This window comes from Anthonomus grandis, chromosome 5 (assembly GCF_022605725.1).
Source record: "Anthonomus grandis grandis chromosome 5, icAntGran1.3, whole genome shotgun sequence".
NCBI classification, from domain to species: domain Eukaryota; kingdom Metazoa; phylum Arthropoda; class Insecta; order Coleoptera; family Curculionidae; genus Anthonomus; species Anthonomus grandis.
Genome location: NC_065550.1, coordinates 17,378,662 through 17,392,875, shown reverse-complemented (window position 1 = coordinate 17,392,875; position 14,214 = coordinate 17,378,662). Strand labels below are relative to the sequence as shown.

At 32.4% G+C, this 14,214-nt stretch overlaps 2 protein-coding genes across 2 annotated transcripts in view; both read left to right on the top strand.

The window, feature by feature from the left end:
- Positions 1-376: 376 nt before the first annotated feature.
- The window catches only part of LOC126736098 (transmembrane protein 138), a 14,393-nt gene continuing 555 nt past the window's right edge, over positions 377-14,214 (top strand). The window contains exons 1-3 of the mRNA XM_050440308.1: positions 377-658; positions 3,636-3,708; positions 4,740-4,911. Of these exons, the coding sequence (XP_050296265.1) occupies positions 528-658; positions 3,636-3,708; positions 4,740-4,911 (376 nt within the window). The 5' untranslated portion in view covers positions 377-527. The remainder of the gene's footprint in view (positions 659-3,635; positions 3,709-4,739; positions 4,912-14,214) is intronic.
- LOC126736096 (general transcription factor 3C polypeptide 3) lies at positions 9,809-13,184 on the top strand. Its single transcript, XM_050440306.1, has one exon. It carries the CDS (start codon positions 9,974-9,976, stop codon positions 12,266-12,268), a length of 2,295 nt encoding a protein of 764 aa, XP_050296263.1. The 5' UTR covers positions 9,809-9,973; the 3' UTR covers positions 12,269-13,184.

The following is a 14,214-nucleotide window of genomic DNA, read 5'->3' as shown; positions in this document are numbered from 1 at the left end:
AAAACAAAACTGAGCACCGGCGCCTCCTACGAGTATAGACGTCTACTCTGTACGACTGCTAAACCGATAATGGAATATAACTATTTTTTGGAAGCTAATCTCTTAGTAGTACGAAAAAAGTTTTCCTTGCTTATGAAAGAAACCATTATTTTGCTATCTTTTATATACCTTGCCTTGTATCTTCAGGCTTCAGGCAACGAAAAAGTCGCTTATAAGATGTTTGTTATGTATATGTATAAATCATTTATGTCAACTAATGTTTATAAGTCGCGTGCGAATTCAACCTATTTCCTTCGCTTTTATGCCGTTTCGCATATCTATTGTGAATTCCGCATTAGACGTGTCATATGACTATGACGTCAATGACGGAGCAACGCACGAAATCCCGCCTTGCGACGTTGATGTTTTTAAAATCAATAAGTTTGTTTGGATTGTAAATTAATTATGTTTTATTGTATTTGTTGAATAAAATCTGAATATGATGTATATTGTAGTTTAAAAAAAATTACCGCGGTTTTTTAGCTGAAATGAAGATTACAACAGGGCGATATGCAGCCATATTGGCCATTCAGACTATTTTGTTAATAACTGATTGGAATATTAACATATTCGCCCTCTTGGCTAGGCAGAGCAATGCCCTTATGTTGGTATTTTTTATGTAAGTATTTTTTAGGTGCATATTTTAATATAAAGTGAAGTATCTCTATTTTTACATGACAGGCTATTGACACTTTAGGTCTATAACTAAAAGAAATACAGTCTCAGTTGGGACAGGTGAATAATTATGAAGGTTGGTTCTGTAATTAAACGTCTTCCTGATTGAATTGTTTTATTAAATTGACTATTTATTAGTTGATGCTAATGAAGCTCTAGTTTTTTTGTTATTTTGTACTCATTATCTCCAGCTTTTAGATTGTAAATAAAATAAAAGAATTTATTTATCAAACTAAGAGACGCGAGCCATTTGGGAAGTTTCTTATTTATGAGTTAATGGTAAAAGATGTTTGGATATCAGTACCATACTCCTACTTAAACATCATGGACGATTCAAATCAAGATTGCAGCGCCGCGACAGCAGAAGTTTCTGCTCAAATTTTAAAATATTGCAAACTCGGAGATACTTAAATTCGACAAGGCCCCCTTTTAGAAGTATAATATTCAGTTTGATCACATAAAGTCATTATCTTTGTTGGACTAAAGAAAATATATTTACAATTTATCTAAACGATAGCAAAAGGCAATGTCCGTCAACCAATAACAACCGTTAAATCCTTAACAATTTAATAGGTAATATTCGTAGAACCATATGTGTGAAGTGGTATATGGCTTATTTAAAACCAATAGCCAAGGTCAATAGCCGACGTGACTTCAGAGACCTGATGCGCATTATTTTGATTTTGTATATCTTAAGCATAGACCACTGCGCATCTAATTTTAGGCAGCTAACATAGGCCGACATAAGAGGCCGCCAATTGTATGATTTTGCTGTTACAGCTGATCAGCTGTTTTTGGCAATTAATTTTGTTTGTTTTGAATTAGAGCAGTTGAGGTCATTTACTTTGTTATTTCTGTCTATAAATCGAAATTTCAATATATTTTTTTGTATTAGGTGCATGTTAGTTTTTTTTTTATCTATAAGTACTTAGTTACTGCATTTTTTAAGCTTAAAGTCCGAGCGTGAGCTTTATACAATTTAGCACTAGACCATATAAATGGCGTTTATGGTCATTAGTCATTACAGAATCGGCGCAGGTCTGGGCCCATTCTACCCTTTCTCTATTTCTATGATTTTAAGGTGGCAACAGACTACTATGTTATGCTTGAAACTGCCGAACTATTCGCTTTTTAATTTAAGTTCGACCCTTATTTTTTTCTGTTGCTAAAGATTCACATACGATGTGTGCTACCATTTTACCTTTATTCATGCAGGATCTGTATAATTTCTGTTGGTCTCGTAGACCTTCTGAGTTTTATTATATTCTAAGCAATCTCCAAAACTGTTTAACTCTAGAGTAACCTGGTATCTAAATTAGGAAGAATTTTTTAGTGCCCTTTGTGATGCTACACGTTTCCTCGCAGTTCTGCCTGAAACATGTAAACTTGTCAGTACATCGTTCTACCCATGGTTTTTGATCTTGAGTTAGACTTAGTAGAGACATATTAACACCAAAAAATCGATAAGAAGACATCTTCATATACTTAGTTTAGTCAACCGTACATATATATGCGAAAAAGTGAGATGTTGGAATTGTTACTTGCCCGCTCGATCTGTCATACTGATCTTGAAAACTTGATGATGAGATTCAACGGGTGAATGACGTCTTACTTGGGAAAGCAGTCCAATCTAAGGTGTACTTAAAATCCTGTTTACTTGTTTCTTAAACGTTATTTGGGTACCTTAAGTAATGTAAGGCCAACAAATTTATTTAATCATAAGTTGATACATTACACCGCCAGCACTAATCATTACATCATAAGCTCTGGCATATTTACTAATTTTACGGACTCCAGTACCATCAATTTAAATGCAAATCAGCTTATTCCAAAGGCATGTTGCTGTGCCTCTAGACCTTCCTATAAAGTATTTGTGCTGACCGAATAAGTTTGATTTATATTGATTATCATCATGCTGCTGGTTTTAGCCAACATACCACGTTACGTATGATACAGCCTGTATGTGAGCTTAATACTTTTCAGTGTCAAGGATTAAATATAAGGGCTAGGTAAAAGTGTGACCGATTTATTTCTAACAGGACTTTAAGATAGTTTTCTCGAGATGTGAGTTTCGTTTAGCGAAAAAGTTATTTTGCTTTTATAATAATCATTTATTATTAAGGAAGGATGACTTAAGTAATCCTAAATTTCGCTCCTTTGCCCACATTTACCATTTTACGAGTTGATCGAGATTTCTTTCCTTTCACATTGTTTAGGCAGGATATTCAGCACTTCTGTCTTACTACTCCATTTAACTAGGATTACTATCATCAACACATGCCTGGACCTCCCAAGGTTGAAAAATGGCAATAAATCGGAGACCACAAAAAAAAGGAGAAAGAACCTTATGAACATCCCGCGTAATCAGGTAGCATTCTTATGTCTTCTAGCATTACCTTGATTCAATCACAGATAATTAATTTACAAGTGACTAGTTTCTCGCCCTATGTCTAAGAAAGCACTAATAGCTACTTTCCTATCCTGCGATCTGCTACTGCTCGTACGAGAGCTATGTGTAGGACCTTTGTCTATCCCAAAATTCAGCATAATTAAAAATTCATCAAGAATATTTTTGATTGATTGGGTTCGTCAGTGTATTGCACATAAACATGCCCAGAGTGCTTTAACTATATATTCATCAATAATCTTTCCATTTTTTTTAAAGAAAATGAGAGCAGACTAATAAAATTGGAACTCAGTTACGGAATATTCTTAAATTATGTCTGCGAATTTATAGATTTTTGTTAAATATATTTTAGGTTAAATTGTAGGTAACAGATACTTTAGAATTACTTACTTTGAAGTGATATTGTAAAAACGAGCCCTCCGAAATATTTTTATACTTAATATATTGAAAATATATTTTATTTTTAAATCATAGCATTTTTAAAAATATCTATATTTTCTTTTTCATCTTTCAGTGTACAGGATGCTGGACTTATTATTTCATTGTCGATACTTTTGCTGACTTTTTTCTCTACATATGTTTTTCAGGTAAGACATGTTTTAAATGATATTGCTATTTTAGGCTAATACAGAGGCATATTACTATCTCATTGTCCAAAATTTTTAGACCGCAATTATTAGACATTACAGAAAAGCTAATTTTTCAAAAATGCATTCGCAATACAAGAAATAAGTATCACGAACAAAAAAAATATTACTTAATTTATATTTTAGAAAAAACACACACGAAACGTGCGGTTAATATAATACAGAGATGCGAGTTGTAGCTATTAAATAACCGGACTGAAGCCATAATACTTTTATTTATTACTTTTTAAGTAATAATTCTTTAACGTGCTTTCCTTTGTTATATATATCCATCTTTCCATAAGGCACTTTCATTATTGAAAACAGTGCTGTGGAAAAAGTCCGTTTCTGTTAACTAGCTGAGATCCTCTCTCGTTTTTCCTTTAATGGCTTCCACACTTTAAAAATCTTTAGCTCCGAGTTGGCTCTTTGGGTTTCATGTGATATTTTCTATTCAAAAAGTCACATGAAGCGAGGTCCGGCGAGTATGCGGTAAATGTTCCAATATGGTGATGTCGTATTTTGCGAAAACTTTTACAGATAATGCAATGCAATACTTATCATAATAGTTTCGATTTCCTGTTCAAATACGACTGCTTCCTGTCATTTCAGCAAGCCCTCCGATGCTCGGACGATATTCACAATTTTCAAAAGTAATCTTTTACTATGTTTATCCGGATCTTTCTTTGCACGCTCATCCGGTTTTGACGTGGCCGCTGCCTGGATGCTAATCGTCTTCGAAACGTTCACATTCTTTGAACCATTTATACCACTTAAAAACTTGTATGCTGTATAAATAAACATTCATTCCCGTAGACTTCTTTTAACATTGCAAGTTTCTGTGGCATTTTCACTTAGCTTATCAAAAAACGACCTCTAGAGTTCAGTCATGATCAAACTCCTAGTTTACTGGAAACCGCATGAGTCCAGTTAGTTAAAAACCATACCACATACACAAAATTAATGAAAATCATTCTTAATATTAATTTTAGATGGGTCTTGTGTACTTACTCTATGAAAAATTTAGGACGACGTTAATGATCTGCATGTTTTACTTTATTTTAACCAATATCTTACACATTTGGTCCATGATAACAAGATGGAACGATTCAAGAAATCATTGGAGTACAGGGTTTTTGATTTTATTTATTATCCAAAGATTTGGTAAGTAAATAGTATATATTATTTTTTTAAATTTCCATTATTGACATTTATATGTTCTTTGTAGTAAAAGACTACACAAACAAAATTTTAAATGTAAAACATATATATTAATATATTTTAAGTCGCAATGTAAACAAATCCATAGTATCCGCTTTTACAGCACTAGTCATTATCTTATATGACGCAAAAAACTGAGTTTTATCGATACCACGGTTTTATATCTCTGTTCGTCACATACTTAATCAATCTTATTTTTTAACCTCCAGTTGACGCTCTCTCACCACACCAATTATACGACTAAATTTGCATCTGTTTTGACTATTATTGGACGTTTTGACATATTTCATTAGTTCATATTTTGAGAGACCAGAAGGTATCTGAAAAGTTATACTTATAATATACACGTCTGGTCACTTTAGGTATTAGGGATGCGGATATCATTGTATAAACTAAAATAAACATAAAAATAACTATAAATCTCAGTCACAAGTTAAAGAGAAAACAATAGTGTTTCTCCTACTGCCCCTTTTACTAACTAGAGTTCGACCTAAATTGAACGTAGAGAAGGTTGAGGTCAGGCGCGTAGCGTATTGCGGTTCTCTTCTCAGTGGCAAGTGGTCGTTCTCTATCTAATTTAAGTGTTTCTCTATAAATTTCTGCTGCCTAATAATGCATGGGTATTTCGACACCCAAGGATTAAATTGGTTATTCAGTATGCAATATGAATATACGATGACCGAAGTAAAATGAAGTCATGTAGTCGACCACACGTCTCTGACTATTTAGTCGTAGTTGCATTTAATAAATGCGTTTTGTTTACTAACGCCCCCGAACATCAGTCGGAGGTTGCACGAAATATCCTGCAATCGATTGAGTTACATCAAGTCAGTAAAGGCAAAAGTCGAATCTTGCTACCCTAAACGTATTTTAACTAAATTAAATGTATGTTTATAATATTACGACTTAATATTACTTTAGAGATATTGTTTGGCAGCCATTTTGAATTCAAATTTTTTATGTTTTAAACGTCAGAATTGATTTGTGCTAGAAAATGTGTGCAGATTTACTGAATTTGGTAACCGTTTACACTTTCTATTTACACATTTTGTAAGCTGTATCAAATATAATCGAATTGTTTATATAGTTTAGTACCCAGATTTTCTAAAAATTGCAAAAATACAAATGTAATCATGTATTATGTATTGCTGGTTAACTAGAGTAAGGGGCAATCTTCAAACAAAAATCTTCTAAATTATTAGTGTAGATAACCTACAAAGGTAAATTATCTGTAGCAATCGGATTTAAGAAGCTAAATTGTTCGGCTTGTTTAAACTGATTATCTTCGTACTTGAGTAAATTCGTGTTAATTAGTTAATTTATTATAAGTTAATTGAAGTACGGGGTAACCAACTAAGAATGCGAGGTACTATTCTTATATTCTTATATCTTAGAACATACTCATCGCAGAGGCCCATGGTAAAAAATATTATTACTAAAACGGCCAAGAGAAAAACCTGGAAACTCTTTTAAAGTTTCTTAACTGATAGGGGGCCCAACTGCAATCTTGAAACTAAAAAAGTTTTTGTGAATTTCGATACATTAACCTAACAAAGAAATACTTAATCTTTGAAGTAGAGGAAAATCTGACACTTTTTTGTTCGACAGTTTTTGCTGTATCTCTGAAAATATAGTGGGGAGGGGGGCTATTCAAAGGTTCCTGTAAAAAAGGTATCTTACAAATAGCTTAATCGACTTTAACATAATTGTGTTCTTTAAAAAGTGCCATTCTTAGGCTTTAACTGTAGTATTCGTGTATTTTAGTATTCGAAGTTTTGTTAGTTTCACATGTCGCTGCCACAGGGCTTTTCTGAACAGGCCCACAGAAATGATAAATTTTCTCAAAGAAATTAAATGCATTGGTATGATTTTTTTCATGAAAAAGTAGCTAAATGATACCCAAATAGGCTTTCGAGAACCGTATCTCGATATCTTATTCCTAACCTTAAATTTACGCCAAAGAAAATTTTATACGAAAATCCTACACTTAATTTTTGTTGGCAATTATGAAAGGAAGCCATGAAAACAAAAAAAAACAAATATTTAATCAAAACATAAATATATTTTAAATAGTTAATAGTTATCAATAGTTTCGCCTACTTTTGTATAATTTTTGTCGCAATAATACTTTTTACGTACAATGAAGCTGTGGATTTGCTTGCGGTTTATTTTGAATGTCTTCAGAATGCCGCAGTAGTATAGGAAGGAGAGAGCGAAATTAAAGCGACACTAAACAAAAATATAGCAAACTTAGCAAAGCGTTCAGCGGGAGTATAAATAGCAACAAAAAAAAACCTTAATAATAAATGAGCTACACCTTTACCTAAACCTTAAATTCTCAATATACGAAAACATCGAAAAGCATGTTAACTTAAACCAGCATCATTTTTTTTTAAAAAGCTAAAATGCTTTCAAAAACACTTAAAGCTCATTACCTTCCAATCAAGGACAGACAACAAAAACTGAAATCATAGAACGATGGCGGCATATTATCGAAATAAAGGATCAAAGTATTAACAACGTAAATTTGTAACTGGTATTTGTTTATTATCCATAGAAACGTTTGCAAGAACGGTGCGTTAAGAAAAATTTATATCCCGATAAAAAGATGCAAAAATATTTTCGTTTACGTTTGAGGTCAACATGCCTTATCCTAACTTTAATAGTAACTGAAAAACAGGGTGTCAAAGCATTATTTGATTTATAATTTTTTTCTCATAGGTCCTGAACCAACTGACATGAAATTTAAAACATACAAGTGTTTTTTTAAAAGAACAATAAAATTTCGTATACTGTTTTCGTGTTTTCGGTAGAGGGCGTTCGTTGCGTTAGTTTTTACTTTTTTAGAACCCCTAACTTTTTTCGGGCCCGTATATCGGTTTAAAAAGTATCAAAATAAATTCCTTTTTTAATTTTACATGAAAAATGTATACCTTATTAAAGTCGCTAGAAGCAACCATTTTCGACATAATCACCATTTTTCAAAAAAAAAATTTAAATAATATTTATTTACTACTTTATTTAAATCGCATCTTTGGTAGTTGACGTTTTGGTAGTAGACAAGTGTCTGTATTATTCATTTCAAACTCTTTGAATGTCATATAAAACGAGTAAAAAAGTTTTTGTGTTAAGTTTATTGATTTTAAGTAATACCTAGGCATAATTTGTTTACCAATATGGAGATGAAAATATTTCCAGCTAGACAACAACCAAATCATAAATTATTCCAAAGAATTTATAACCAACTAGGAGAAACTGGACAAAATACCTGTTTTGGACCGCCCAAAAAATATTTCCCAAGAACAGGGTAGAAATTTCAGTCCGCGTAGCAGAAAATTGCGGGTTAAGCACTAGGCGAATAGCGGCAGCTAAGGCTGTAAGCAAATCATGTGTTGGTAAAGTACTTCAGAAAGAAGGCTTCTATCCATACCACTTTACACTAGTTCAGTGTTTGATCCCACCAGATTTGCCAGCCAGAATGCAGTTTTATCGTCAGTTTAAAAATATGCAAAACGCAGATCCAATGCTTTTTAGCAGAGTGTTATTCACAGACGAGGCTTCATTTACAAGACGCGGCGTATTTAACTTTAGAAATGCTTATATGTGGAATACTGAAAACCCCCATTCAGTTTTTAAAGTTAACATTTGGTGTGGTATTATTGGAAATCGCGTAATAGGCCCCCATGAACTACCACCTAATCTATGGCTCGTACTTAAATTTCTTACGAAATGAACTTAGAGGTCTTTTAGAAGATATACCATTAAATGTTAGGCAGAACATGCATTTTATGCAAGATAGGGCGCGCCAGCGTATTTTTCTAGACAGATACGCAATTACCTTGACGAATAATATCCCGAACGTTGGATTGGCAGTGGAGGAGCTTTGCTTTAGCCTGCGCGTTGTCCAGACTTAAACCCCATGGACTTCTGTATTTGGAGATATTTGGAAATCAATCAAATTTGAATCAATGATAGTCTATAAATAATCTAAATGAACTAAATGTAAAAATTGTAAATTTTGTAAATATGTTAAAAAATAATCAGGAATTTTTTTTTAAAATACGGCAGTCATTTATTGAACGTATTTCAAAATGCAAAGTTAATGGAGGGCATTTTGAATGTCAAACCTACTATATTCGGATGACACGATAGTTCTGGCGCAAAACGAACAGAAAATGTTTAAAATACTTTAATAAGTAGAAGCTGCTAGTTTGGAACCAGGAGGACTAAACAGAACCAAATATTGAATATGGATAAACCTCGGACAACCCCAATGCTACCATTCACGATATAGTATAACCAATGACACTGTAAGATTCATAGACTAAATCAAGGACCTTACAAATATGTCAATAGCAGAAGTAATGAGAATCGTAAAGCTTAGAGAAGCATGGCGAAGGCCATAAATAGTCACCATGCTCGAAATCGATCAACGACTGCAGAGAGAGATCCATGACTTTTGAAGATCTCTTGAATGTAAAAACAAAAATAGTAATAAATTATTGTATTTTTATTTTAAAGCACCACCCCTTGATCTATTTTAATAAATTACAGAATCTATTTTAAGGACGAAAAAACTAAAATATCTATCTCGGAATGGGTTTTATCCCAAGTTTAAGGATTAATTAATTATTTGTCCTAGAACTTAAAATCATAATTCTCACTTGGATATTGCTTATTCTTGAGTTATAAAACTAAATCAGATCAGACATCGATAGATGTTTTATTAGTTATTTTAACATGCCTATTCCGTCCGCCAATCCGCTCCGCATTTTGCGAATCGTGCCTAAGCCTTGTCTTCTATCAATTGACGATTTTGCTGTCAAAGTTTAATTTGACATTTGAGAGGTTAAGTTTTATTTCCAAACAAAACTAGTTCGTTTTGATATTTAAAATACCCCAAAAACTAATAAATATTTACGACTGAGCATTGTAAAAGTGTAAAAATATTTTGGTATGATACACAAACTTTAAAAAGTGTTCGCAACAAGAAAGCAGTCTTAAAATGAATGCAACAATTGCAAACATTTTAGAAAGCGTTGAATTAGCCCTGTCGAATTTGGACGGCGAATCGGAGACTGATGAGGACAACACAGGATCAGGAGATGTAGAAGCGTCATACGTCTCCAAGTTATCAGTGCCCCTTAGAGGCCTTATGGGAGAGGCCAACTTAAGATTTGCCAGAGGAGAAGTAGAATTATCCAAGAAAATGTGTTTTGAAATCATAAGACAATGTCCAGATGCTTATGAACCTTACTTGACTTTGGCTCAAATGTATGAAAACTCTAATACAAAAAAATATAAAGGATTTTTAATGCTTGCCTCATATTTGCAACCGAGTAACTATGATATTTGGTGTCGCTTGGCAGAGTGTGAAATACAAGAAAATCAAATAGAAGAAGCACTTAGTTGCTATTCGAGAGCAATACAACACAAACCCTCTTATATACCATTGCATTTAAAAAGGCTGAAGTTAGTAAAAGAAAAATGTGAAAAGAGAATTTATAAAATACCACAACATTTAATGCAGTTGGCAAGACATTTGTCTAAAAGGAGATATGAACTGATTTTGAAAATTTGCACCCAAGTTGCCAATCACTTCTACAAGGAAAAGAACTATATTAGAGCTATTGAAGCATTAAAAATATGTATTACAAAAATACCAGACAAAACTAACCAAGATGTCTTAAACATGATGCTTGAGCTATTGTTGTTTAATGAAAGATATTCGGAATGCCTGGATATTTTTACTCAGTTTTGTGGATTCCAGTTTGATGTCACTGTTGGGGAAGATATGTCAATTAATATCAACTCCTTCTCCCTTCCTGACAATTTGCATATGGATTTAAAAGCAAAATTTATTGTCTGTATGATAGGACTTCAATCCTACCATCTCATAGATAGAATTCTTAAGGACCTCATAGAAAGTCTGGATGTTGAAACATTTGGAACACTCTTTCTAGATATAACAGAAGCTCTTATTACTTCACATTACTACAAGGAAGCCCTGGATGTTATTATTCCTCTGGTGAAAAGTAAAAATTTTTCATTAGCAGGGATTTGGTTAAAATATGCAGAATGTTTGGTAAAATTAAATTTAAATGAACAAGCAGTAGATGCATATAGAACTGTAATAAATATGGCTCCAAACCACATTGATGTTCTTTATCCTTTAGCAATGCTTTTGTTAAAGCTAGAAAGAAAACAAGATGCCTTGGATGTGCTGTCACAAGATTTGAGTTCAGGTAAACTTCATGTGGCTGTTTTAATGGAACAAATGAAGCTGCTTAAGCAAATTGGTGATTTAGATAACTATTGGAAATGTTGTGAGCTACTATTGTCAAGGCACTGTATGCAGATAAAAAACTATTCTGAAATGAGGGTTGCTATGTCACACCAGTCAGTTGGAGAGAAGAGACATAGAATTATGAAATTGAGGACCATCATAGGTGATACAGAGGATGTTTTTCTGGATATAGACTGTATTTTTGAACCTAGTGTTGAAGATGAATATAAATTGTATAGAGAGATCTTGGAGTTTGCCATACAGAAGAGAGCATATCACCAATTTCAAAAACTATCTTTCATGGGTCTACTTTCAAAGAGGTTTAAGGATCATTTTAATGAAATTCTACTATGTGCTTGTTATTCTTGTGTATTTAGTGGAGATTACCATCATGGGTACCAAATTGCCAAAGATATTTGTATTCGATACAGAAATAATAATAATGCAATAAATTTAATATCATTACTATCAAGTCGATTAGCAGAGGCACCAAAATTAAACCGCTTTTTAGACTCATTTACATTAAAAAATAAAATTCCTCTAGAAAAGAAGGACTTACTTAAAGCCAATAGTCTATGTACTTTTTCTAATCTGCAACAATGTCTAAATTACTTTCTGAAAGAGTACAGGTTAAAACCAGAACCCTACTATGCTTTTCTTATAGCCTTAATTATGCTACAGCAGTATTGTAAAAAGAAAAAGCCAGAATTAAAAAATAAGGTCACTTTAGAAGTGATAACATACTTGTTTTACAACTATGGAAAACTCCGTACAAAAAGTGCCCAGCAGGAAATATTTTATAATTTAGGAAGAATGTACCACCAAATTGGTATGCTCTATTTAGCAGAACATTATTATAAGTTAGTTTTAAAGGATGATAATGAGCTGGCAGAACATTCTGAGTGTTTCAGTTTAAAAAGAGAAGCTGCTTTTAATTTGCATTTAATTTATAAGGCATCAGGTAATTTAATAGCTGCTAGGAAAATTTTATATGAGCATATAGTGATAGACTGAAAATAATTATTAAGAACTGACTTGAATGTGAATACAATCTATTTACATCAAGATCTATTCTTCTCTGTTGGACATTCTTCAGTTTTTAGTATACTTCTAGTAGGCTGGTTTAGAAAAAGGGTGAAAGATTGCATTGCGACCTTTAACATCTATTGTGCCCTCTGTTAATACTGAATTAATGATAAAGAGTTTTAAATCGATCTGTTATATCTAGTTGTTTGTATGTATTAAATAAATCAAATACAAATAATTGATTATTTTGATTTGTTGATCCCTATCCATACAATTTAATTACAATTTCTCAAAACCAATGGCACAAATATTTAGACACTGGTTTAAACAACTGGCCAGCCAAAAAAGGTGCAAAAGTACATCTGTGAAAACAAAATTCAATGACTGCCCCCATTTAATTCTAGCAAGTGTATCGAGGTTTCAATTCTGAGAAGCGAATTTTAATGCACCTCAATTCCACTTTTTTTTTATGCCTCAATAAAAAATCACTCGAAATAATAAAAGTCATTCTCTCCTTGAGCAAACTACCCTATGGTGATCCAATTTTGCCGGGAATTACGTACTGAAAAATACCATCACCATACCTATGTTAAATCCCTGAAAGAATCGCCCTTTAAAGTTGAGTAGTTTGATGGCTATTAAAAAAACCTGAAAATCTAAAAAAAATCTATATATTTGTGGAGTTATAAAAAGCAAAACGAAAATTAAAAAACTCTGTTACAGCGTTTTCTTCCCTAAGACCTCCATGAGAAAGAAAGGTATGGGTAGATAATTTTTATGTATGTACTCTACGGACAAGTAGCCTCTTATGTCACGCACGGATTATGTGATAATGCGGAGTGAGAAACTGCTGTATGTAATAAAAGAATTAAAGAGTTTTGAAGGGTGTTTCTATTGGGCATTCACGTCCAATCAGATAGAAAGTTATAGCTTGACTAAATGTTTAAAAATATTTTTAGTTATCAATCACTGATAATATAGCCAAGAACAAAAACATACGGTTTTATATTTGTCTTAATGTTAAATGTTAGATTTCAATATTGGAGGTGGCATATTATAAACAGAATAGATAAAGGTGCCTTTTTTCTTAGCGCCAGTTTCATTATCAATGTTAATAATAATTAGACATAGGTGGATTATATGATCCTAAAACTGGTAATAACTCTATATTTACCATTGTATTACAATTTAGAAATGTCGCTTACCTAAGTAATAGGGGGAATATTTTTGGTATACGATAAAATATTCAAAGAAACCTTCTGCTTGCTGTAATAATTTTAGTGTCTTCATTTTCTTCTCATATATTTAGCTATATTTAATTTAACCAACTCACTTTAATTAAGTTAGTTACTCTGCTAGCTTGAAGACATATCATATTAAAATAAAAATAACCGTTTATAGCAGTAATCTGTATATTGGTAAAACATGACATGTATAAATTGGCATACGTTCAGTCGGTTCAGTTAATTATTAATCAAAGTTAGTTTTTTATGCGATTTGAAAGCCATGTTCTATATGGTTAATTATTTTCTTTGGAATTTTGGCGATCATGGGAATATTTAAGTTTAAAACTCCTGCCGCATTCTAAAGAAAAATGTGATTTATATAATAGATTTTTTAAATTCAACTTAATAAAAAAAAAATTACTTACCTACTTCTTTGCACCCCTAAAAAAAATTTATGCAATATCGCATTTTTTCCCAAATGTATGAAAGCGAAAAAATAAGCGGGAACTCGCGGGAGATCAAATGCAATCGTCCCATTGCAGTGACTTTCTGGTTAGACTATTTTTAGCTTAAAATGTTCAAATGAATATTTTGAAAAGGTAATTCAAATGACTGTTTATTCTGGTCTCTCTGATGGTCGCTAAAAAACGAAATGTGGTATTATACTTTTTAAGTCTATCCATCTATGTAGCGTTAAAAGTGTAATTC

Excerpts from the sequence above, each read along its gene's own strand:
- LOC126736096 (XM_050440306.1), top strand. The coding sequence starts at position 9,974 with ATGAATGCAACAATTGCAAACATTTTAGAAAGCGTTGAATTAGCCCTG.